We start from the raw sequence: 26367 nt of genomic DNA, 5'->3' as shown, positions 1-26367 counted from the left end.
CTCTATCATCAGCATCTTGCACCTTGGCTGCAGCCATCTTTATGAGGAAGGCTCACCACATTCTGTGTGTGCATACATCATCTGTCTTGGCTCCTTTTTGGTGAGTTTTTTTTCAGGGAAGAGACAGGGGAGGCCAAGGAGGGAAGAGACAGAGGGAGAGCAGGCAGGGATGAGACAGGAGAAGAGAGCATGGAGGGAAGAGACAGAGGGAGAGCAGGGAGGGAAGAGACAGAGGGAGAGCAGGGAGGGAAGAGACAGAGGGAGAGCAGGGAGGGAAGAGACAGAGGGAAAGCAGGGAGGGAAGAGACAGAGGGAAAGCAGGGAGGGAAGAGACAGAGGGAGAGCAGGGAGGGAAGAGACTGAGGCAGAGCAGGGAGGGAAGAGACAGAGGGAGAGCAGGGAGGGAAGAGACAGAGGGAAAGCAGGGAGGGAAGAGACAGAGGGAGAGCAGGGAGGTAAGAGACAGAGGGAAAGCAGGGAGATAAGAGACAGAGGGAGAGCAGGGAGGGATGAGACAGGAGAAGAGAGCATGGAGGGAAGAGACAGAGGGAGAGCAGGGAGGGAAGAGACAGAGGGAGAGCAGGGAGGGAAGAGACAGAGGGAGAGCAGGCAGGGATGAGACAGGAGAAGAGAGCATGGAGGGAAGAGACAGAGGGAGAGCAGGGAGGGAAGAGACAGAGGGAGAGCAGGGAGGGAAGAGACAGAAGGAGAGCAGGCAGGGAAGAGACAGAGGGAGAGCAGGGAGGGAAGAGACAGAGGGAAAGCAGGGAGGGAAGAGACAGAGGGAGAGCAGGGAGGGAAGAGACAGAGGGAAAGCAGGGAGGGAAGAGACAGAGGGAGAGCAGGGAGGGAAGAGACAGAGGGAGAGCAGGGAGGTAAGAGACAGAGGGAAATCAGGGAGGGAAGAGACAGAGGGAGAGCAGGGAGGGATGAGACAGGAGAAGAGAGCATGGAGGGAAGAGACAGAGGGAGAGCAGGGAGGGAAGAGACAGAGGGAGAGCAGGGAGGGAAGAGACAGAGGGAGAGCAGGCAGGGATGAGACAGGAGAAGAGAGCATGGAGGGAAGAGACAGAGGGAGAGCAGGGAGGGAAGAGACAGAGGGAGAGCAGGGAGGGAAGAGACAGAGGGAGAGCAGGCAGGGATGAGACAGGAGAAGAGAGCATGGAGGGAAGAGACAGAGGGAGAGCAGGGAGGGAAGAGACAGAGGGAGAGCAGGGAGGGAAGAGACAGAGGGAGAGCAGGCAGGGATGAGACAGGAGAAGAGAGCATGGAGGGAAGAGACAGAGGGAGAGCAGGGAGGGAAGAGACAGAGGGAGAGCAGGGAGGGAAGAGACAGAGGGAGAGCAGGCAGGGATGAGACAGGAGAAGAGAGCATGGAGGGAAGAGACAGAGGGAGAGCAGTGAGGGAAGAGACAGAGGGAGAGCAGGGAGGGAAGAGACAGAGGGAGAGCAGGCAGGGATGAGACAGGAGAAGAGAGCATGGAGGGAAGAGACAGAGGGAGAGCAGGGAGGGAAGAGACAGAGGGAGAGCAGGCAGGGATGAGACAGGAGAAGAGAGCATGGAGGGAAGAGACAGAGGGAGAGCAGGGAGGGAAGAGACATAGGGGAGAGCAGGGAGGGAAGAGAAAGAGGGAAAGCAGGGAGGGAAGAGACAGAGGGAGAGCAGGGAGGGAAGAGACAGGAGAAGAGAGCATGGAGGGAAGAGACAGAGGGAGAGCAGGGAGGGAAGAGACAGAGGGAGAGCAGGGAGGGAAGAGACAGGAGAAGAGAGCATGGAGGGGAGAGAGAGGGAGAGCAGGGAGGGAAGAGACAGAGGGAGAGCACGGAGGGAAGAGACAGGAGAAGAGAGCATGGAGGGAAGAGACAGAGGGAGAGCAGGGAGGGAAGAGACAGGAGAAGAGAGCATGGAGGGAAGAGACAGAGGGAGAGCAGGGAGGGAAGAGACAGAGGGAGAGCAGGGAGGGAAGAGACAGAGGGAGAGCAGGGAGGGAAGAGACAGAGGGAGAGCATGGAGAAGAGAGCATGGAGGGAAGAGACAGAGGAAGAATGCAGGTAGGGACGATAAAGAGGAAGAGAGAAGGCTGTGAAGAGACAGAGAAAGAGAGCAGGCAGGAAACAGACAGAGGAAGAGAGCAGGCAAGGAACAGACAGAGGAAGAGAGCAGGCAGGGAACAGACAGAGGAAGAGAGCAGGCAGGAAACAGACAGAGGAAGAGAGCAGGCAGGGAACAGACAGAGGAAGAGAGCAGGCAAGGAACAGACAGAGGAAGAGAGCAGGCAGGGAACAGACACAGGAAGAGAGCAGGGAGGAAGAAACACAGGGAGAGAGCATGGAGGGAAGAGATGGAGAGAGCAGGCAGGGATGAGACAGGAGAAGAGAGCATGTAGGGAAAAGAGAGAGGGAGAGCATGGAGGGAAGACACAGAGGGAGAGCAGGCAGGGAAGAGACAGAGGAAAGAGGAAGAGAGCAGGCAGGGAAGAGACAGATGAAAAGAGCATGGAGGGAAGAGACAGAAGCAGAGAGCATGGAGAGAAGAGAGAGAGAGGGAAAGATCAGGGAGAGAAGAAACAGAGGGAGAGAAAAGGGAGGGAAGAGATAGAGGGGGGAAGAAACAGAGGAAAAGGACAGGGAGAGAAGAGACATAGAGAGAACAAGAAGGGAAGAGACAGAAGGAGACAGCAGGGATGGACGAGATGGAAGGAGAGCAGGGAGGGAAGAGTCAGTCGGACACTACTGATGAGACCGCAGGTTAATTCAATTTTATTTCCAGGTTGTCTCTGAATTCAGTGATAAATCCACATCGCAGTTTTTTTGGCACCGGTAACCTGGGCCGCCACCAGGAATTTCAGGGCCCCATACTGCCAAAATGTTTGGGCCCCCTTGAGACTCTGCTTCCACCCCTCAAACCTTCCCCAGTCCCCCATCACTCTTGGAAAATCTCCAGTTATGCAAACAGTCCTGACGAATCAAACATTAACCGCTAGTTGTAATTTTAACAGTCCAAAAAAAACTGCATGCACCGATTTTTGGGTTATTAAAATGATAAGCCCCAAACAGAATTGTCAACCATATGCGTGTATACACTGTGTGCAGAATTATTATTCAAATTAGTATTTTGATCACATGATCCTTTTTATACATGTCGTCCTACTCCAAGCTGTATAGGCTGAGAGCCAACTACCAATTAAGTAAATCAGGTGATGTGCGTCTCTGTAATGAGGAGGGGTGCGGTGTAATGACATCAACACCCTATATAAGGGGTGCTTAATTATTAGGCAACTTCCTTTCCTTTGGCAAAATGGGTCAGAAGAGAGATTTGACGGGCTCTGAAAAGTCCAAAATTGTGAGATGTCTTGCAGAGGGATGTAGCAGTCTTGAAATTGCCAAACTTTTGAAGCGTGATCACCGAACAATCAAGCGTTTCATGGCAAATAGCCAACAGGGTCGCAAGAAGCGTGTTTGGCAAAAAAGGCGCAAAATAACTGCCCATGAATTGAGGAAAATCAAGCGTGAAGCTGCCAAGATGCCATTTGCCACCAGTATGGCCATATTTCAGAGCTGCAACGTTACTGGAGTATCAAAAAGCACAAGGTGTGCCATACTCAGGGGAATTGCCAAGGTAAGGAAGGCTGAAAACCACCACCTCTGACCAAGAAACATAACATAAAACATCAAGACTGGGCCAAGAAATATTTTAAGACTGATTTTTCAAAGGTTTTATGGACTGATGAAATGAGAGTGACTCTTGATGGGCAGATGGATGGGCCAGAGGCTGGATCAGTAAAGGGCAGAGAGCTCCACTCCGACTCAGACGCCAGCAAGGTGGAGGTGGGCACTGGTATGGGCTGGTATCATCAAGGATGAACTTGTGGGACCTTTTCGGTTTGAGGATGGAGTGAAGCTCAACTCCCAGACCTACTGCCAGTGTCTGGAAGACAACTTCTTCAAGCAGTGGTACAGGAAGAAGTCGGTATCGTTCAAAAAAAACATGATTTTCATGCAGGGCAATGCTCCATCACATGCATCCAACTACTCCACAGCGTGGCTGGCCAGTAAAGGTCTAAAAGATATATATACATATACCGTGTTTCCCCGAAAGTAAGACAGTGTCTTACATTCTTTTTACCCCCAAAAGTGCCACTATGTCTTACTTTCGGGGTATGTTTTAAATTGGAAAAAATCCCACAGCAATCGCAGCAAGTCTCCATGCAATGTACCGTATGGGGACTTGCCGCGATTGCGCCTTAAGTGTACCGCAAGTTAAGGAAACTTAACCACCAGCGGCTGCACATGAGGGCACTGAGGCTGCGTGATTTTGTATGTTGTCCATGGTCCTGATGGACCACGGACAACATTACTGCAACATTTCAACATTTCTCGGTAGCCGAGCGTTCAGCTGAGCGCCCGACCGCCGGCATGTGTCAGCTCTCAGCTGAGCACTAAGCCGCCGGCATGTCAGGGCACTCAGCTGAGCGCCCGACCGCCAACATGTGACAGCTCTCAGCTGAGCGCTCGGCCGCCGGCATGTTAGGGCGCTCAGCTGAACGCTTTGCCGCCGGCAAGTCAGGGCGCTCAGCTGAGAGCTGTCACATGTTGGCGGTCGGGCGCTCAGCTGAGCGCTCGGCCACCGGCATGTCAGGGCTCTCAGCTGAGCGCTCGGCCGCTGTAACTGTACTGTAAAGAAGAAAAAAAATAAATAAATACATTTTTACTACGTCTTACTTTCGGGGTACGTCTTATATTAGCCGACCCCCCCCAAACCCCCACTACGTCTTACTATCGGGGGTGTCTTACTATCGGGGAAACACGGTACATACACACAGCGGATACAGGCTACTAGCTATATAATAAAATATAGAGGCTGCTGGCTGTGTGTATATATATAATATGGGGGCTGCATACAGTGTATACACAGCACTATACTGTATCCACACTATATACAGTGCCTACAAGTAGTATTCAACCTCCTGCAGATTTAGCAGGTTTGATAAGATGCAAATAAGTTAGAGCCTGCAAACTTCAAACAAGAGCAGGATTTATTAACAGATGCATAAATCTTACAAACCAACAAGTTATGTTGCTCAGTTAAATTTTAATACATTTTCAACATAAAAGTGTGGGTCAATTATTATTCAACCCCTAGGTTTAATATTTTGTGGAATAACCCTTGTTTGCAGTCACAGCTAATAATCGTCTTTTATAAGACCTGATCAGGCCGGCACAGGTCTCTGGAGTTATCTTGGCCCACTCCTCCATGCAGATCTTCTCCAAGTTATCTAGGTTCTTTGGGTGTCTCATGTGGACTTTAATCTTGAGCTCCTTCCACAAGTTTTCAGTTGGGTTAAGGTCAGGAGACTGACTAGGCCACTGCAACACCTTGATTTTTTCCCTCTTGAACCAGGCCTTGGTTTTCTTGGCTGTGTGCTTTGGGTCGTTGTCTTGTTGGAAGATGAAATGACGACCCATCTTAAGATCCTTGATGGAGGAGCGGAGGTTCTTGGCCAAAATCTCCAGGTAGGCCGTGCTATCCATCTTCCCATGGATGCGGACCAGATGGCCAGGCCCCTTGGCTGAGAAACAGCCCCACAGCATGATGCTACCACCACCATGCTTGACTGTAGGGATGGTATTCTTGGGGTTGTATGCAGTGCCATCCAGTCTCCAAACGTCACGTGTGTGGTTGGCACCAAAGATCTCGATCTTGGTCTCATCAGACCAGAGAACCTTGAACCAGTCTGTCTCAGAGTCCTCCAAGTGATCATGAGCAAACTGTAGACGAGCCTTGACATGACGCTTTGAAAGTAAAGGTACCGTATTTTTCGGACCATAAGACGCACTTTTTTCCCCCCAAATGTTGGGGGAAAGTTGGGGGTGCGTCTTATGGTCTGACTATAGGGCTGCGGCTGGGAATGAGGGTGCTGCAGGTCATCGGGGGCACGAGCAGGCAGCAGCAGCGCCTGCCGTCACCACGTGGGCCCGCTCATTACATATGCACGCCCATCCTCCCGCCCATCTCTCAGCGCTGAAGCCGGCACTGACAGGTGGGCGGAAGGATGAGCGGGGACGCGCGCATAGCAAAGAGCCGGCCGCATGATCACCCCTGGCAATTACAGCCTGGAGTGATCATGTGCGGCTGTATTCACTGCCCCCCGCGCGTCATTACCAGCGCGGGGTGCAGTGAATCAGTACACTCACCCGTCCCCATGAGTGGAGCCGTCACTCTGCTGCACGCGATGTCTTCCTGTCTGTGCTGGTCAGCTGATCGGCACAGACAGGAAGACATCGTGATGCAGCAGGGGAACGGCTACACACACACACACACACACACACACACACAGGTCAGTGGCGCACAGAGGAAGATGATCGGCTGCAGGGAGTGAGGAAAAGGTGAGTATAAACGTTTATTTTTTTCTCTGTGCTATAGGATACCGGCCATATACCAGGATGGTATATGAGCACGATGGGGGCATATAGCAGGATGGGAGTATATGAGCAGGCAGGATGGGGGGTATGTGAAGAGGCTGGATGGGGGGGGTATGTGAAGAGGCTGGATGGGGGGGGGTATGTGAACAGGCTGGATGGGGGGGGGTATGTGAACAGGCTGGATGGGGGGGGGGGGTATGTGAACAGGCTGGATGGGGGGGGGGGTATGTGAACAGGCTGGATGGGGGGGGGGGGTATGTGAACAGGCTGGATGGGGGGGGGGTATGTGAACAGGCTGGATGGGGGGGGGTGTATGTGAACAGGTTGGATGGGGGGGGGGTGTATGTGAACAGGCTGGATGGGGGGGGTGTATGTGAACAGGCTGGATGGGGGGGGGTGTATGTGAACAGGCTGGATGGGGGGTGTATGTGAACAGGCTGGATGGGGGGGGGGGGGTATGTGAACAGGCTGGATGGGGGGGGGGGGTATGTGAACAGGCTGGATGGGGGGGGGTATGTGAACAGGCTGGATGGGGGGGGGTATGTGAACAGGCTGGATGGGGGGGGGTATGTGAACAGGCTGGATGGGGGGGGGTATGTGAACAGGCTGGATGGGGGGGGGTATGTGAACAGGCTGGATGGGGGGGGGTATGTGAACAGGCTGGATGGGGGGGGGTATGTGAACAGGCTGGATGGGGGGGGGTATGTGAACAGGCTGGATGGGGGGGGGTATGTGAACAGGCTGGATGGGGGGGGGTATGTGAACAGGCTGGATGGGGGGGGGGTATGTGAACAGGCTGGATGGGGGGGGTATGTGAACAGGCTGGATGGGGGGGGTATGTGAACAGGCTGGATGGGGGGGGTATGTGAACAGGCTGGATGGGGGGGGTATGTGAACAGGCTGGATGGGGGGGGTATGTGAACAGGCTGGATGGGGGGGGTATGTGAACAGGCTGGATGGGGGGGGTATGTGAACAGGCTGGATGGGGGGGGGTATGTGAACAGGCTGGATGGGGGGGGTATGTGAACAGGCTGGATGGGGGGGTATGTGAACAGGCTGGATGGGGGGGTATGTGAACAGGCTGGATGGGGGGGTATGTGAACAGGCTGGATGGGGGGGGTATGTGAACAGGCTGGATGGGGGGGGTATGTGAACAGGCTGGATGGGGGGGGTATGTGAACAGGCTGGATGGGGGGGGGTATGTGAACAGGCTGGATGGGGGGGGTATGTGAACAGGCTGGATGGGGGGGGGTATGTGAACAGGCTGGATGGGGGGGGTATGTGAACAGGCTGGATGGGGGGGGTATGTGAACAGGCTGGATGGGGGGGGGGTATGTGAACAGGCTGGATGGGGGGGGGGGTATGTGAACAGGCTGGATGGGGGGGGGGGGTATGTGAACAGGCTGGATGGGGGGGGGGTATGTGAACAGGCTGGATGGGGGGGGGGGGTATGTGAACAGGCTGGATGGGGGGGGTATGTGAACAGGCTGGATGGGGGGGGGTATGTGAACAGGCTGGATGGGGGGGGTATGTGAACAGGCTGGATGGGGGGGTATGTGAACAGGCTGGATGGGGGGGTATGTGAACAGGCTGGATGGGGGGGTATGTGAACAGGCTGGATGGGGGGGTATGTGAACAGGCTGGATGGGGGGGTATGTGAACAGGCTGGATGGGGGGGTATGTGAACAGGCTGGATGGGGGGGTATGTGAACAGGCTGGATGGGGGGGGGGTATGTGAACAGGCTGGATGGGGGGGGGGTATGTGAACAGGCTGGATGGGGGGGGGTATGTGAACAGGCTGGATGGGGGGGGGTATGTGAACAGGCTGGATGGGGGGGGTATGTGAACAGGCTGGATGGGGGGTATGTGAACAGGCTGGATGGGGGGGGTATGTGAACAGGCTGGATGGGGGGGGTATGTGAACAGGCTGGATGGGGGGTATGTGAACAGGCTGGATGGGGGGTATGTGAACAGGCTGGATGGGGGGGGTATGTGAACAGGCTGGATGGGGGGGGGTATGTGAACAGGCTGGATGGGGGGGGGTATGTGAACAGGCTGGATGGGGGGGGGTATGTGAACAGGCTGGATGGGGGGGGGTATGTGAACAGGCTGGATGGGGGGGGGTATGTGAACAGGCTGGATGGGGGGGGGTATGTGAACAGGCTGGATGGGGGGGGTATGTGAACAGGATGGATGGGGACATTACCCCCATAACAGTGTCAGCAGCAGATCCTCGCCCCATAACAGTGTGTCATGACCACATTTTTTGCTTAAAGTTTTATTTTCCCATTTTCCTCCTCTAAAACCAGGGTGCGTCTTATAGTCCGGTGCGTCTTATAGTCCGAAAAATACGGTACCTTACGGGCTCGTCTGGAACGGAGACCATTGCGGTGGACTACGTTACTTATTGTATTGACTGAAACCAATATCCCCAATGCCATGAGATCTTCCCGGAGCTCCTTCCTTGTTGTCCTTGGGTTAGCCTTGACTCTTCGGACAAGCCTGGCCTCGGCACGGGTGGAAACTTTCAAAGGCTGTCCAGGTCGTGGAAGGCTAACAGTAGTTCCATAAGCCTTCCACTTCCGGATGATGCTCCCAACAGTGGAGACAGGTAGGCCCAACTCCTTGGAAAGGGTTTTGTACCCCTTGCCAGCCTTGTGACCCTCCACGATCTTGTCTCTGATGGCCTTGGAATGCTCCTTTGTCTTTCCCATGTTGACCAAGTATGAGGGCTGTTCACAAGTTTGGGGAGGGTCTTAATTAGTCAGAAAAGGCTGGAAAAAGAGATAATTAATCCAAACATGTGAAGCTCATTGTTCTTTGTGCCTGAAATACTTCTTAAGGCCTGTGCCACACATCCGTGCCTCCGGCACGTGTTTGTCATTTTTTACACGTACCGGCGGCACGGAGACACTTTAACCAATGCTACCCTATTGTAGCAGGCACACACACGTAAAACCACACGGAACGTGTGTCCGTGTGCGTTTGTACGTGTGTGCGATTTTCAAAGCGCTGACATGTCAGTGTTTTCTCCGGCAGCACGGGTGTTACACGGCCCGCACCCGTACCACACGGGTGTAGTGTGGATGCGGTCCCGTGTGACACGCGCCGGAGTAAACACACATGTCAGGGAAAAAAATAAAAAACATTAACTCACCTTCTCCAGCCCTCCTGTCTCTGCCGCTGCTGCCTCTTGCTGCCGACCGCCGCTCATTATTCTCATTGAATATTCACTTCACAGCCTGGCAGCAGAAGCAGCGGGGAGACGGGAGGGCTGGAGCCGAAGATCAGCACCACGGACAGCAGCGCGGACAGCAGGAAGGACCAGGTGAGTATAATAATTACTGATTCTACGTGTGCTATCGCGGATAGCACACGTAGAACACACGTGTCACGCACGTACCAGAGACACGTACTTACCTGCACACAACACGCAGGGAAAATACGTGTCTCTCGGCACGTGCGTGAAATTCACGTGAGTGTGGCAGAGGCCTAATACTTTAGGGGAAACAAACAGAATTCTTGTGGTTTGAGGGGTTGAATAATAAATGACCATCTGAATAAACTTTTCACAATTTAAAAAAAAAATAAAAAAGAAATAACATTCTTTTTTGCTGCATTTCACACTTCCAGGCTGATCTACAGTCCAAATGTCACAATGCCAAGTTATTCCGAATGTGTAAACCTGCTAAATCTGCAGGCACTTGTAGGCACTGTACATACAGTATACACACACATAATAGTGTGCACCTGTGTATACAGTATGGTGCTGTGTATGACCCGAAAGACACGCAGATTATACTCACGAGCAGCGAGCGGCTCCGACACTAAAGACACAAGGTTCAGATGGAGTACTGGTGCTCGGCGGTGATCGGAGGATCTTCTCTTCTCGCGGTGACGTCCTTCGTCTTCCTAGACGGTCCTGTCTATACTGTGCACAGCAGCCTCTTTAGCGCATGCACAGTACAAACTTCACAATAATGAACAGAGGGCGGCAGCATCAGACGTCACTGATGAGGTCACACACGGCTGCCCCCCTCTTCAGCGGCCATACCAAAGTAGCAGCGGCCATGACTGGGACCCCGGGACTTATTAAAGATAAGCACCATGTTTTTAGGACTATAAGACGCTCTTTACCATTAGACGCACCCCAGCTTTACACAGCAGAAAATAGAAAAAACATTTTTCCTATTAAAACTTCCCTGGCGGTGTAAAAGGGAGGGATCATTATTCTTAATTTTAAATGTACTAGGGTAGAATAGGGAGGTAATAAATCTATTGTTAGTATCTTTCTGCAGTGTATATATTATACATACACGGCTCTGCTACATGCCCATAGATATACATAGCTTTGCTACACGCTCTTAGACATATGTGACGCCTCTGGACTATCAGGTCGTTACAGGGTATTGCACAATCTGCCCTCCCGTGCAGTATCCACCATCTTCTTGATTTAGGGTCCCTAACCATATGGTGTTGCCTACATCAGCTAATCAAATCCTAGATACACCCTGCACCACACCCAACAGACACACCAGTGGACGACTTGAGTGGAATAAAGTCGCCCACCTGGGGTGTTGGAGAGGGGTGGTCAGGAGTGTCTAGAGGAGAGAGTTGGGTCTGAGAAGTGAAAGTGAGAGGAGGTCAGGAGCAGGGCTCCTGGGAAGCAATGTAGGTGGCAGACGGTGGTATGGGCCTAGAGGGGCTGGTCGCAGGGGATCGTGGAAAGGGGCATAGATCTGTCAAGGAGGACAGCCGGCGGCCTTGCACCATCACCGGGCTGGGACCAAGGCATGACGGGGTACGTGGACCCTAGGTCGGGGAGTAGCTTCAGGCAACCTGATAATTTACTCGAGGAGAACGGAGTCTTCAAGAGCTGTTCCCACCCACTCCAAAATCGGGGCATTAGTGTAACAAGGGGTATAGGACTTTACAATTCAAAACAGTCTAGAAAATCCCAAGCGTGAGCCCTGAGAGCAAGCTCCCATACTTAGCCATAGTGGGGAGCAGGACCCGGCAAGTTTCATACTACCGGGACCACCAAAGAAGTAAACTAAGTGCCAGGAGGCAGGTCACGGATCACCAGGCAGCACTATTGGGGATGGGACCCAAACTAAGCTCCCCTCAGCGGCAGCGGTGTCCAGAGACTTGTTTGACCAGTTGTCAGTGTCAGCTTAATGGACTGAGTGAGTACCACAGTGACCCCCTTGCATCCAACGGCATTCCTCATTAATCACCGAGCCCCGGGGTATCCCCCTTACCCGTGGAGGGTCACAACACCTAGCTGCCCCATTCCATCACCCCCGGGTACTCCCAACTGCAGCAGTGGTACTTCTAATTACCACATACCACAGGTGGCATCACAAACTCTATAAAATCCCTTGTAAATAACCTCCTTCATTTGAGTGGCCGCACGACCCCTGGGTCTGGAGACTCTCTAGCCACTGAGAACCCGGATCCGAGCTGCTTGGCTGCTTCCACGGGGGCGGCACACATACACAGCTCAGTTACATGCAAATATAGACACACACGGTTCTACTACATGCACTCTACATGCACATATACACAAATGCAGCTCTTCTACAAGCACATATGGACACAGCTCTACTATATGCACCTATAGACACACACAGCTCTACTACATGCACCTATAGACATACACAGCTCTGCTACATGCATACTACATGCACCCATAGACACAAACAGCTCTACTACATGCACAATACATGCACCTATAGACAAACACAGCTCTGCTACATGCACCTATAGACACATACACAGCTCTACTACATACCCTTCTAGACAAACACAGCTTCACTACATGCACCTGTAGACAAACACAGCTCTACTGTCCCACCCCAGGGCTATGGGGGTATTCGGTCCCGGTCCCAGTGTTTCAGGGGAAATGTCACGGTTACTGGTCAATGCCCGGCTCCGGGACCCTGGGGGTCGCTTAAAGGGGAGAGCTTGGAAAGGGAGAAATAAAAATAAAAATATAGTTCACGTGACGCCATTGTGAAGGAAGCCGCCGATGCCGAGTCTCTCACTACCGGGGCTAGTGGTGTTTGGCAGCTTAAGCGTTGTGGCCCTCCGCAAGTAGGGTTGAGCCCCAGGGGATAACAGGTGGAACAGGTACGAAAAGAATTCAGGCTACACCAGTGCTGCGGTTTAACTTGTCTTTACTCACAGGTGTTTGTGAGCAGCAGTCCGACTGGTACCGGTCTGTCCCAAACGGGGCCTCGGTATCCCTTTGTCCCAGTGGCGGTTCTGTGACCTGGTGAGCTTTCTTCCTTGCACCCGTCTCTAGTTGGTGGGTACCTGTAGCCTGAAGCGTTTTAGAGTCCCCTCCTGGTCTTTCAGTCTTTTGCCCGTATGCAGGCAGCGTGAACCTTGTCTGGGATGGATTTCTGTCACTCTCCCTGGGTTCTCCTTTTGTTTCTGTGCTTTGGGCTCTCAGGTTGATGAGGGACCATAAAGATCCACTCACCGGGCAAAGTTATCAGATGAGCCTGGAGTGTCTGCCTGACCTAGGGATCTGCACCCCGCCGGTGCCAGTCCTGCGAGTCCTCCCTGTACTCTCCCAGCGACTGTACTCCTTTTCGCTCAGTCAGCCACTCCACACTTGTCATCTGTGGGCACATCGATTTCAGACGTCCTCTCCTGTCAACTCCACACTGCACTTCATCTGGCCCCTCCCCCTTCAATGGTTCTGACTAACAGGTTTGGACCAGTCTCCACCTATGTGGCTATCCACAGGTCCGTCTCTAGCTTGTCACCTGGTTTGGAGGGCAAAAGGGTCATGACTATGTGTTTGTTTGTTAACTACCGGCGTTGGTTTTCCAGGAAACCGTGGTTAGCATTGCATCTATGAATAGATGCAATACCATGTGGCACCTGACATGTCAGGGGCACCACACATGCACAATACATGCACCCATAGACACAAACAGCTCTGCTACATGCACAATACATGCACCCATAAACACAAACAGCTCTGCTACATACACCTATAGATACACACACACAGCTCTACTGCATGCACTTCTAGACAAATACAGCTTCACTACATGCACCTATAGACAAACACAGCTCTACTACATGAACAATACATGCAGCCATAGACACAAAAAGCTCTGCTACATGCACAATACATGCACCTATAGACATACACAGCTCTACAACCGGCACATTTATTTACAAACACTATACATTACCTCATCTTGCAGTTCCCTATCGGTGCAGAACAGGAGAGGCTGAACAGCTGCATTATTTTCCAATTCACCTTTCCGGTCATGTGATAAGGAACATGATCAGTCAGATGACCTGGAAGGTCCTGAAGTTCCTCGGGCAGAAGGTCCTTCACCCTCTCAGCTCCTCCAGCCTTCGTTCTGGTCCTGTAAGTTTCCTGTCGTGTACCGATCACATAGGTCAGAGCAGGAAGAGCGAGGGCGGCTTTCTGTGAGTGCCTGGGCCCCCCTCTTTGCTCTGATTGTAGCCCTGACCCTTGGGGCCCGGTGAGCAGAGGAATGAAAGGGGAGGGGCCTGGGCTGTCAGCGACCGGGCCTCCTTATTGGCTTCTGCTCACATGGCCCCATACATGAGTCACGGTTGTAATGCCCTGTTGGCAGCCCTGACGATAACTATGATGTCAATGTCATCATGGCGGCTCTGCAGACTCTGGACTATGCTGCTGTGTGGTGGGATAAGAGAAGGTAATGACGACAGTGCGGACCCCTGATCCCTCATGTGAATGCTCTGTTCCCATAGGCTGTGTGCACACAGTGTGTTTTTTTTTCTTGTGTTTTTGATGCCAAGAGATCAAATAATTCAACATGCACACATAGCCATACACTGGCGGTCAGGAGAGGGGAGCAAGTGACATTAGTGATTTGTATTCATGGCGCATGCAGACGGGTAGTGGGGCGTAAAGAGGGTGGGATCATGGCAGCCCCCACAGCTCACTAAGCTCCTCCTCTCCTGTTCACAGGTCCCTGGACAGTTTGGCCCTACTTCCCATCCCCCATCTCTCTGGAGTTCCTGTGTCTCCCGATCACCCGCAAACCCTGGATCGCTGTGCGTAGACTAGCGGTGTCTATTACAACCTGGACTCCAAGCTGAAATCTCCGTCGAGACTTGGGGGCCCCCAGGATCTGAGGTGAGTGATGGCCGCCTCTGGGGAACACACAGGTGTCCTGCTCCCAAAAGACCTAAAAGGGGGAACTCCATCCATAGAATAACACTGAGCGAACCCCTCCCCCTAACTACCTAAATAAAGTGGCCCAGCAGCTATTACACCCTCTGGTGCTGGATTTCCCCTTTAAATGTCATGACTTTCCATGCTGTGGATCCTGGTGTTCCTGATGGTGATGATATGATGAGCCACGGCTCGGCGCCCTGTCCTGAGAGTGATGATTGGCAGGAAGCCAGAGCTGCCCTTTCTCTTTCTTCGTGGCTATGTCCTGGTGTCAGCAGCAGGTGGGGCCGTTGTAATGACGCTATATAGCGGCCTCCTACATTCTGATCTTTATTTGATCCTTTTCTGCCTCCAGAGATTGCCTGCAGGGCTGCATCTCCCGGGAAAGCTTTGTGTCACGATGGTCCCACATCATTAGGAGACTTGTGACAGGTTTGGGGCCGGAGTCTCACTTTACCTTGTGAGCCTCTGGGTTTTAAATGTGTTTTCCTTTTCTTTGGTGCTGCAAGGGTTAATGTCAGTTTCTCTGCTAGCTCTCCTCAGGTGCAGCCGGTTTGTGACCACATCTATTCCCTTTAAATTGTCACAAGTACTAACACATGACGCCGGTAATAGAAAATCCACAATCTTAAATGTGCCATTGAGGATGAAGGTTGCTCTAGTAGCCACTGTTGGTGTAGTCCTGCTGGTGGAAGTGGTGTAGGCCGCAGTCCTGGTGTCTGGCTGCAGCAATGAAGTTGGTGTATATCCTTTTGTTTATTCCTTGTTTGTTGACCTTCCCTTGTGTTTTATTATTGCAGCGATGGGGCTAGGGCTCTTGCTGACCATCTCACTAGTGAGCTCAGGACTAGCGAGGGACTAGGTATCCTGCTCGGCGACGGGGTGAAACAACCCATATAGGGACGTTAGGGAGTGCAGGGAACAACCTCAGGTGAATGTAGGAGGTGACCCTGCTCCCTTCTCCCCAGCACCAGAGCCCACTATTATTACTGTGTTACCAATGTACCCCATTTTTGGTGGCGCTCATCGGGGGGTTCCCTGGTGTTTGATGGAACCCAGATAGTCATAGTTTGATACTGCGAGATACTCCTGGCCATGACGAAGAACGTGGAGGAAACTTGGCTATGAATGATCGAAAGTGAACAAAGCTTGTGAGCCGGACTTGGATTTGCACCCAAAGACTTTACCATCAATAATCCAGGTGTCCCCCCACCACAACCCTGTCTTCCTGATTAGGTCACTTTCGCATGATGGATGGAGATCTCCCATCATCCTGAGCCACTTGTTTGGATTTTTTTTTACCAGGTGCTGAATATTAATATATTACATGGACAGAAATCCCCTCTATACTTTGTTAATGTGGTAAATGACTATTCTAGCTGCAAACGTCTGGTTTTGAGTGCAATATCTACATAGGTGTATAGAGGCCCATTTCCAACAACCACCACTCCAGTGTTCTAATGGTACATTGTGTTTGCTTACTGTGTTAGAAGGCTAATGGATGTTTAGAAATCCCTCGAAAACCCTTGTGCAAGTATGTTAGCACAGCTGAAAACAGTTTTGCTGATTAGAGAATCTATAAAACTGACCTTCCTTTGAGCTAGCTGAGAATCTGGAGCATTACATTTGTTGGTTCCATTAAACTCTCAAAATGGCCATAAAAAGAGAACTTTCATGTGAAACTCAACAGTCTATTCTTGTTCTTGGAGATGAAGGATATTCCATGCGAGAAATTGCCAAGAAACTGAAGATTTCCTACAACGGTGTGTACTACTCCCTTCAGAGGAGAGCACAAACAGGCTCTAACCAGCCTTGCACATGTGCTCTTGCACATTTTCTGTTAGTACAATAAACCTCATTTCAATCCAGAAATATTACTCCATCAGTTATTAGATATATGAAACTGAAATAGCTGTTGCAAAAACACAAATTGTTATAAAGAAAAAAGGTTAACATTAATAGGGGTGCCCAAACTTTTTCATATGACTGTATATTCTGCTGCTTAACCCAGCAGGAAGTACGCCGCCGCCTCGATATCACTAAGGTTGACAAATCTCCGGGCCCGGATGGCATACACCCCAGAGTTCTACAGGAATTGAGTTCTGTGATAGATAGACCATTGTTTTTAATCTACACAGATTCCTTAATAACAGGGTCGGTACCGCAGGACTGGCGCATAGCAAATGTGGTGCCAATATTCAAAAAGGGGACAAAAACTGAGCCGGGAAATTATAGGCCGGTAAGTTTAACCTCTACGGTTGGTAAAATCCTTGAGGGTTTCTTGAGAGATGCTATACTGGAGTATATCAAGAAAAATAACCTTATGACAGAGTATCAACATGGGTTTATGAGGGATCGATCCTGTCAAACTAATTTGATCAGCTTCTATGAAGAGGTAAGTTCAAGCCTGGACCAGGGAACTGCAGTGGATGTTGTGTATATGGACTTTTCAAAAGCTTTTGATACGGTGCCACACAAAAGGTTGGTACATAAAATACGAATAATGAGGATAGGGGAAAATATGTGTAACTGGGTTAAAAACTGGCTCAGTGATAGGAAACAAAGGGTGGTTATTAATGGTACGTACTCGGACTGGGTCTCAGTTCATAGTGGGGTACCACAGGGGTCAGTATTGGGCCCGCTTCTTTTCAACATATTTATTAATGACCTTGTTGGGGGCATGCGGAGTAGAATTTCAATATTTGCAGATGATACTAAACTCTGCAGGGTAATCAATACAGAGGAGGATAATTTTATATTACAGGGAGATTTATGTAAATTGGAGGATTGGGCTGAGAAGTGGCAATTGAAGTTTAATGTAGATAAATGTAAGGTCATGCACTTGGGTAGAGGAAATAACATTTATGATTATGTACTTAATTGTAGAACACTGGGTAAAACAGACACAGAAAAAGACTTGGGTGTATGGGTGGATGGTAAACTTCACTTTAGTGGCCAGTGTCAGGCAGCTGCTGCCAGGGCTAATAAAATAATGGGATGTATTAAAAGAGGTATAAGTGTTCATGAAAAAAATATAGTTCTACCTCTGTACAAGTCACTAGTGCGACCGCACTTAGAATACTGTGTACAATTCTGGTCACCGATATATAAGAAGGACATAGCTGAACTGGAGAGGGTGCAGAGAAGAGCGACCAAGATTATTAGAGGAATGGGTGGGCTGCAATACCAAGACAGGTTATTAAACTTGGGGTTATTTAGTTTGGAAAAACGAAGGCTTAGGGGGGATCTAATCACAATGTATAAATATATGAGGGGACAGTACAGAGACCTTTCCAAAGATCTTTTTACACCTAGGCCTGCGACTGGAACACGGGGGCATCCGCTACGTCTTGAGGAAAGAAGGTTTAATCATAATCACAGACGAGGATTCTTTACTGTACGAGCAGTGAGACTATGGAACTCTCTGCCGCATGATGTTGTAATGAGTGATTCACTGCTAACATTTAAGCTGAGCCTGGACGCCTTTCTTGAAAAATGTAATATTACCAGTTATGTATATTAGATTTTATGACAGGGTATTGATCCAGGGAACTAGTCTGATTGCCGGATGTGGAGTCAGGAAGGAATTTTTTTCCCCATTGGAGCTTGTTGGACACATTGTTTTTTCGTTTTTTTTTTTTGCCTTCCTCTGGATCAACATGTTAGGCTACGGGTTGAACTAGATGGACTTAGGCGGACTTTGCACATTATGACATCGCAAGCCGATGCTGCGATGCTGAGCGCAATGGTCCCCGCCCCGTCGCAGGTACCATATCTTGTGATAGCTGGCGTAGTGAAAATTATCGCTACGGCAGCTTCACATGCATTCACCTGCCCTGCGACCGTCGCTCTGGCCGGCGACCCGCCTCCTTCCTAAGGGGGCGGGTCGTGCGGCGTCACACGGCAGGCGGCCAATAGAAGCGGAGGGGCGGAGATGAACAGGATGTAAACATCCCGCCCACCTCCTCCTCATTGCAGACAGGACGCAGGTAGGAGATGTTCCTCGCTCCTGCGGCTTCATACACAGCGATGTGTGCTGCCGCAGGAACGAGGAACAACATCGTACCTGTCGCTGCACCGCGGCATTATGGAAATGTCGGAGACTACACCGATGATACCATAACGTCGCTTTTGCGCTCGTTCATCGTATCAAAAAGGCTTTACACACTACGACATTGCAAGTGACGCCGGATGTGCGTCACTTTCGATTTGACCCCACCGACATCGCACCTGCGATGTCGTAGTGTGCAAAGCCGCCCTAAAGGTGACTTTACACACTGCAACATCGCAAACGACATCGCTGTAACATCACCGGTTTTGTGACGTAATAGCGACCTCCCCAGCGACATTGCAGTGTGTGAAACACATCAGCGACCCGGCCCCTGCTGTGAAGTTGCTGATCGCTACAAATCGTTCAGGACCATTCTTTGGTCCTTTGTTTCCCGCTGTGCAGCAAAGTCTCAGTGTGTAAAGGGGACTTAAGAGTCTCCCTTCAACTTTAAAAACTATGATACTATAATATATATACAAGCTGCAGACTCTTCCCATGTATTCTGCAACTAAACCGGTATACAACCATGAGTCAGGATTGCACATTTCCATTCAGTCTACTTTTTCTAACTCTAAGTCTGTGTTAAAAAAAAAAAAAAAAAAAAATCTTTTTGTGGATAAAATTCTGTAATACCTTCGATTGGCATTAGGTGGCGATGTGTCATTAGAGAAACAGCAGTTCATAGAAAGAGTTGTGTCTCCACCTGGTGGCTGATATTATGTATCGCAGTCATAAAAATAATTTAATGCATAATTTCCTTGGGGTAAAGAAAAAAAAATAATCTATTAAAATTGCAATATACAGGAGATTATATATATATTTAGATATATTTCATGGTGGAGAAGAATTAGACATGTTCACACACAAGTCTATAGAGAGGAAAGGTGGTTCTGCAGTTCTTCAGCCTTCATTTTTTTTCTCTTTACTTCATACCTAGAAAAATGTAAAAAGGAAAAGTTAAGATGCGCATAACACCTGGAGATCAGAGCCTTATGTCAGGGACACTGAGATTTTTTTTCGGCTTTGCCGTCTCAGACTCTCTATTTAAAAGAAAATCTGAGGCTGTATATAAAGTAAACCTGACAAAATTATATTTCGGGATATTGGCTCTTAATATAATAATTAGATATGAAATCAGTCAGAAAGGAAAGTAATCAGAGATATTCTCAATAGGTCAAAACAAAATATGACCACAATCTATAGAAACTAGTGGTGGCTGCAGAGATAATCTTATCATGTATCTCTGTATACAGGGAGCTCCCCCTAGTGGTGGCTGCAGACAGAATCTTATCATGTATCTCTGTATACAGGGAGCTACCTCTAGTGGTGACTGCAGACAGAATCTTATCCTGTATCTCTGTATACAGGGAGCTCCCCCTAGTAATGGCTGCAGACAGAATCTTATCATGTATCTCTGTATACAGGGAGCTCCCTCTAGTGGTGGCTGCAGACAGAATCGTATCATGTATCTCTGTATACAGGGAGCTCCCCCTAGGGGTGGCTGCAGACAGAATCTTATTATGTATCTCTGTATACAGGGAGCTCCCCCTAGTGGTGGCTGCAGACAGAATCTTGTGTATCTCTGTATACAGGGAGCTCCCGCTAGTGGTGGCTGCAGACAGAATCTTATCATGTATCTCTGTATACAGGGAGCTCCCCCTAGTGGTGGCTGCAGACAGAATCTTATTATGTATCTCTGTATACAGGGAGCTCCCCCTAGTGGTGACTGCAGACAGAATCTTATCATGTATCTCTGTATAGAGGGAGCTCCCCCTAGTGGTGCCTGCAGACAGAATCTTATCATGTATCTCTGTATACAGGGAGCTCCCCCTAGTGGTGGCTGCAGACAGAATCTTATCATGTATCTCTGTATACAGGGAGCTCCCCCTCGTGGTGGCTGCAGACAGAATCTTATCATGTATCTCTGTATACAGGGAGCTCCCCCTAGTGGTGACTTCAGACAGAATCTTATCATGTATCTCTGTATACAGGGAGCTCCCCCTCGTGGTGGCTGCAGACAGAATCTTATCATGTATCTGTATACAGGGAGCTTCTCCTAGTGGTGACTGCAGACAGAATCTTATCATGTATCTCTGTATACAGGGAGCTCCCCCTAGTGGTGGCTGCAGACAGAATCTGATCATGTATCTCTGTAAACAGGGAGCTCCCCCTAGTGGTGGCTGTAGACAGAATATTATCATGTATATCTTTGTGCAGAGAGCTCCTCTTAGAGACCAGTGATGTCTAACCTATGACATGGGTGTCAGCGGGGACATGCTACACTACTAGCTTGTATGATGTCATCTGCTGGCCTCTAATTGGCAGGCGGCTGCCATTGGTGAAGCTGTGCTAAGAGTTCCTGTGCGCGATGACGGAAAAAAAAATCTGAAGAAAAGCGCAGATGGCTGCGGCCCCAGGCCACAATCATCAGGGGGCCTGCAGGTCGCAAGAAGCAGGAAAGAGGACACTGAGTGAAAGGAGGACAGGTGAGAAGAATCTTGTTTTTATGTGTGTATCTGAAAACGGCATAATGTGGCATAAATAGGGGACATTACTACAGGATGGGGCATTCCTTAAAGAAGGGGACAAGGATGAGCACAAGAATGGATAGGCACATTACTACAGAAGACAAGGAGAGGCACATTACTACAGGATGGGCACAAGAATGGGCACATTACTACAGGAGACAAGGATGGGCACATTATTACAGGAGAGAAGGATGGGTCACATCACTATAGAGGACAAGGATGGGCACATTGCTACAGGGGACAAGATGGGTACATTACTGCTGGATGGGGACAAGGTGGCACATTACTACAGGGGACAGGATGGGCACATTACTACAGGGGACAAGGATGGGCACATTACTACAGGGGACAAGGATGGGCACATTAATACAGGGGACAAGGATGGGCACATTACTACAGGGGACAAGGATGGGCACATTACTACAGGGGACAAAAATGAACACATTACTACAGGGGACAAGGATGGGCACATTACTACAGGGGACAAGGATGGGCACATTACTACAGGGGACAAGGATGGGCACATTACTATAGGGGACAAGGATGGGCACATTACTACAGGGGACAAGGATGGGCACATTACTACAGGGGACAAGGATGGGCATATTACTACAGGGGACAAGGATGGGCACATTACTACAGTGGACCAGAGTAGGCACATTACTACAGGATGGGGACAAGATGGGCACGTTACTACAGGTGACAAGATGGGCACATTACTACAGGTGACAAGATGGGCACATTACTACAGGTGACAAGATGGGCACATTACTACAGGGGACAAAGATGGGGCACATTACTACAGGGGACATGACTGCTGGGGGGGTAGGAGGAGAGGAGATAATCATTATCTCCACTCCCTCTCCCAGCAGTCATTATCTCCTCTCCCCCCAGCAGTCATTATCAGATAACTTTTTGTTATAAGAGATACATATATCACAAAATTATGGCTCTTTCGCAAAAGTGAGACACCAGCCAAGTTATGCTCGCTTTTTAACAAATTTTGGCACTCCAAGCTCAAAAGGTTTTCCATCATTGGCCTAGTGGATAGAATTTATCACCGGTTGGAACATTTTGAGTTGTGACTATGATGATGATATCTAAAAATAATTAGCACAGAATAATAAAAATAACAACACTCCGACGTGTGTGATTCTCTGTGCAGGGTCCTGTGATTTTTGTGTCAGCTCTATTTTGTGTGCTTTTTCTGTGCAGGGGAGTCCCTATGCAGAGCTGACCCTGACTGTGGTCCTTATTTCGGTGCCCTATCGCAGTGCTGTCCTTGTGTGACTCGGCAGCATTCATGTGGCTTTGTTTCTACGCACCGGGTTCTGGCAGGAGGAGCCACTGCAGGCGTTGTTGCAGCACTTCTGTTCACCATTGCAGTTGTTATCGGAGCTGCAGTGTTTGATCTCGTCGCAGGTCGCCCCAGAGACAATCTCAGGAGCAGGGCAGGAGCCGGCTTTATCTGAGGAAGAATAAAGATGGAGATTTGATGGCGAGTTGGTGCTGTCGTCTCCTGATAGGACGGTCGGCTCCGTACTCACTATATGGCATTTGGCACTGAGCTCCGTTACATGACGTTGTACAACATTTGCGGACACCTTCACATTCTGAGTCGGAAAAGCATTTTTTGGTGCAACTCACAAGAACCAAATCACGCTCCTGTGGACACAGTCCTGGCTTATCTGAAAGGGTTAAAGTAAAGCGATAAATATCTCTGCGGCGCACCGTGGAACGTTCTTGTCCATCTTATACCCTGAGATCAGTTGGCATCATATGCTGCGTCCTGCAGTTTCTTTGTATTTTAGGGAATAAAAACAATTTTTTCATCTTTTACATTTTTAAATTAACAGAATGTAAGTTTGGGCACCCTGCATGGTTAGTACCTAGGGGCACCACCTCTGTCAAGCATCACAGATTGTAAACGCTTTTGGTAGCAGCTAAGAATCTTTCAATTCTTGTTTGAGGGATTTTCATCCATTCTTCCTTGGAGACGTCTTCCAGTTCTGTGAGATTCCTGGCTCGTCTTCCAGTCCTGTGAGATTTCTGGCTCGTCTTCCAGTTTTGTGAGATTCCTGGCTCGTCTTCCAGTTCTGTGAGATTCCTGGCTCGTCTTCCAGTTCTGTGAGATTTCTGGCTCGTCTTCCAGTTCTGTGAGATTCCTGGCTCGTCTTCCAGTTCTGTGAGATTTCTGGCTCGTCTTCCAGTTGTGTGAGATTTCTGGCTCGTCTTCCAGTTGTGTGAGATTCCTGGCTCGTCTTCCAGTTCTGTGAGATTCCTGGCTCGTCTTCCAGTTCTGTGAGATTCCTAGCTCGTCTTCCAGTTCTGTGAGATTCCTGGCTCGTCTTCCAGTTCTGTGAGATTCCTGGCTCGTCTTCCAGTTCTGTGAGATTTCTGGCTCATCTTCCAGTTCTGAGAGATTCATGGCTCGTCTCGCATGCTCTGCTTTTTGAGGTTTAGCCACAGATTTTCAAGGATGTTCAGATCAGGGGACTGTGAGGGCCATTGTAAACCTTCAGCTTGCGCCTTTTAATGTCGTCTTTTGTGGATTTTGACTTGTGTTTAGGATCATTATCCATTTGTAGAAGCCATCCTTTTTTCTCCTTTTTTCTCCTCTTTTCAACTTCAGCGTTTCTTATAGATGGTGTTATGTTTACATCAATAATTTGTTGAACTTTCATTGAATCTTTTCTTCCCTCTACCTGTGAAATATTCCCTGTGCCATTGGCTGCAACACAACCCCAAAGCATGATTGATCCACCCCTATGCTTAATGGTTGGCGAGATGAACTTTTCTTGAAATTTTGTGCCCTTTTTTTCCCCCACACATACCTTTGATAACTGTGGCCAAAGATTTTTATTTCAACCTCATCGGTCCACAGGAATTGTTTCCAAAATGCATCAGGCTTGTTTAGATGTTCTCTTGCATACTTCTGATGCTGAATTTTATGGTGAGAACCCAGGAGAGGGTTTCTGCTGATGACTCTTCCATGAAGGCCATATTTGTGCGGTGTCTCTGAACAGTAAAACAATGTACCACAACTCCAGAGTCTGCTAAATGTTCCTTAAGGTCTTTTGCAGTAAAGCGGGATTCTGATTTGCCTCTCTACCAATCCTACCAGCAGTTCTCACAGAAATGTTGCTTGGTCTTCCAGACCTTATCTTGACCTCCATTGTTCCTGGTAACTGCCTTTCTTAATTACATTTCAATCAGAGGAAAGGACAACTTGAAAACACTTTTCTAGTTTCTTACAGCCTTCTCCTGCTTTCTGGGCCTATACCATTTACATTTTCAGAGTGCCAGGCAGCTGCTTAGAACAACCCATGGCTGCTGTTTTTTGGCACAAGGTTAGAGGAGGTTGTGATTTTATAAAGCTGTGAAATATCCATTACCTGGCCTTGCCTAACAATAATAGTGAGCAAACCATAACCCTAACAAGCTAATTAAGGTCTGAAACCTTGATCAAAGTTATCTGTGCACACAAATCTTCAAGGGTGCCCAAACGTATGCATTGGCGCATTTTTCTTTTTGTAATTTTTAAAATATAAAAGATGAGAATAATTATTTTTAACCTAAAATACAAAGGAAATGTGTCATCTTTAACTTTATGCCTTTTAGAGATCATTTCATCTTCAACTTCACAATAACTGTAATTTTGACCATTTTGACCTTCACAATAACTGTAATTTTGACCATTTTGACCTTCACAATAACTGTAATTTTGACCATTGTATATGGCCAAAGCCAGGCCCGTTTACCTAAGACCAACCCTTCCATTATAGCTGAATATTGAAGACATCGGGTTCCTAACATTAAGTTGATCCACCCAATGGCTTCCTCCTGACGCTACTTCCACCCCCGTTAGAGTCTGGATGTGCCGAGATATCAGTCCCAATTCCGCCAAGTGATTAAGAGTCACAAGTCCAGTAGGATGTCAGCAATTTGGGAATTAGCTTCTGAAGGCCAAACTCCCACTAAACATTCCCATAAGAAGAGAGCTCATTCGGTGAAGTCAATAGGAAATGCATTTCTTTACCTTGAAGAGTTACAGACTGACCGAATCCGTCATATCCCCCCTCCACAAGAAGAGACCCCCAGTACCAGTGCTGGATATGAGCGCTCAGCACTTGCTCTCTTTGAGGCATTATCCATCTCTGGAGGGGAAGAGACCTTCCAAAATGATAGATTCCACCTCTTCTTCCTCAACGGAGGTTGGACAATTACGTGACTACAAATTTACCGACACCGAATCATCGGATACATAAGAGTTTCAATAACTGTTTCTTCTTCTCCCAAATAGTTTAAAACCCAAACAATTACTGTGACGTCTCCGAAAAATGATTAGTGACCGCAGGTAGAAACCAAAAAAAATGCTTCCAGGACGACCATGGGTCATTACCTACAGGAGTATAATCGTCCAGATTAGAATGCGGAAAGGGTTAATTATCTATAGAATTCTAGGACTGTTCTAACTGTCCAACATTCCGCGCTATTCAATGCATAGAAGAGGCGAATGTTCACATCATGTTTAACCCTTTGGAGACATTGGGGGGTCAGGCTGCCCCCTCCCCAGTGGACCGGACCTCGGGGGGGGATCAGCTCTGAGCGCTGCTCTTCCTACAGATACTTTGTATTTACATTGTAACCAAACAGGAAACAAAATGTAATAGAATGTAAGATTCCTCCCAGGACATAAGACAATGGGGGATCTGTGGGATTTTACCTGCGGGGCCGGGAGACTGGGTCACTTCTGCCCCATGGATACACGTCAGTTCCAGCAGAAATGCCAGCAGGAGGTAGTGCTTCATTGTGCTGCTCTCAGGCTCCAGGTAGACGGCAATCCCTGGAAATCTCCCAAATAGCATTTAAATGTGAAGCGGTGCAGGGCGGAGCGGACGGGGTGGGGTCTGAGGATGGGACGGGCCGGCCACCTGTTACCTACAGCCCCCAGCACCTTCAGGGAAAAATCTGAAAATCTCTCACCTGAGACAAAATATCCACTGCTGTCAGAGCGGAAAAAGTGCGAAAGTGACGTCTCGGAGGAAACATTGTGTACGAGGTGTGAAACATCCAGATCTGTGGGATCCTGCGGTCACAGAGGGGTTAAACTCAGCAGAACATCACCCAAGGCAAAGGATTCAATGTACTCACCCCTCCCTGTACCCAAA

The 26367-nt window shown here is 49.2% G+C and overlaps 1 protein-coding gene and 1 pseudogene across 1 annotated transcript; one reads left to right on the top strand and one right to left on the bottom strand.

The window, feature by feature from the left end:
• Positions 1-15772, top strand: part of LOC142250007 (josephin-2-like) — a 16910-nt pseudogene extending 1138 nt beyond the window's left edge.
• A 3660-nt stretch (positions 15773-19432) lies between these two features.
• On the bottom strand, positions 19433-26079 carry LOC142249177 (WAP four-disulfide core domain protein 12-like). Its single transcript, XM_075320778.1, has 4 exons — positions 25923-26079; positions 22744-22884; positions 22522-22664; positions 19433-19601 (listed from the first exon to the last, which is right to left on the bottom strand). Exons 1-4 carry the CDS (start codon positions 26062-26064, stop codon positions 19596-19598), a joined length of 432 nt encoding a protein of 143 aa, XP_075176893.1. The 5' UTR covers positions 26065-26079; the 3' UTR covers positions 19433-19595.
• Between the last annotated feature and the right edge of the window lie 288 nt (positions 26080-26367).

The sequence above is a fragment of the Anomaloglossus baeobatrachus genome, chromosome 8 (genome assembly GCF_048569485.1).
Source record: "Anomaloglossus baeobatrachus isolate aAnoBae1 chromosome 8, aAnoBae1.hap1, whole genome shotgun sequence".
In the NCBI taxonomy this organism is placed as follows: Eukaryota; Metazoa; Chordata; class Amphibia; order Anura; family Aromobatidae; genus Anomaloglossus; species Anomaloglossus baeobatrachus.
This window is presented reverse-complemented; position numbering and strand designations above follow the sequence as displayed.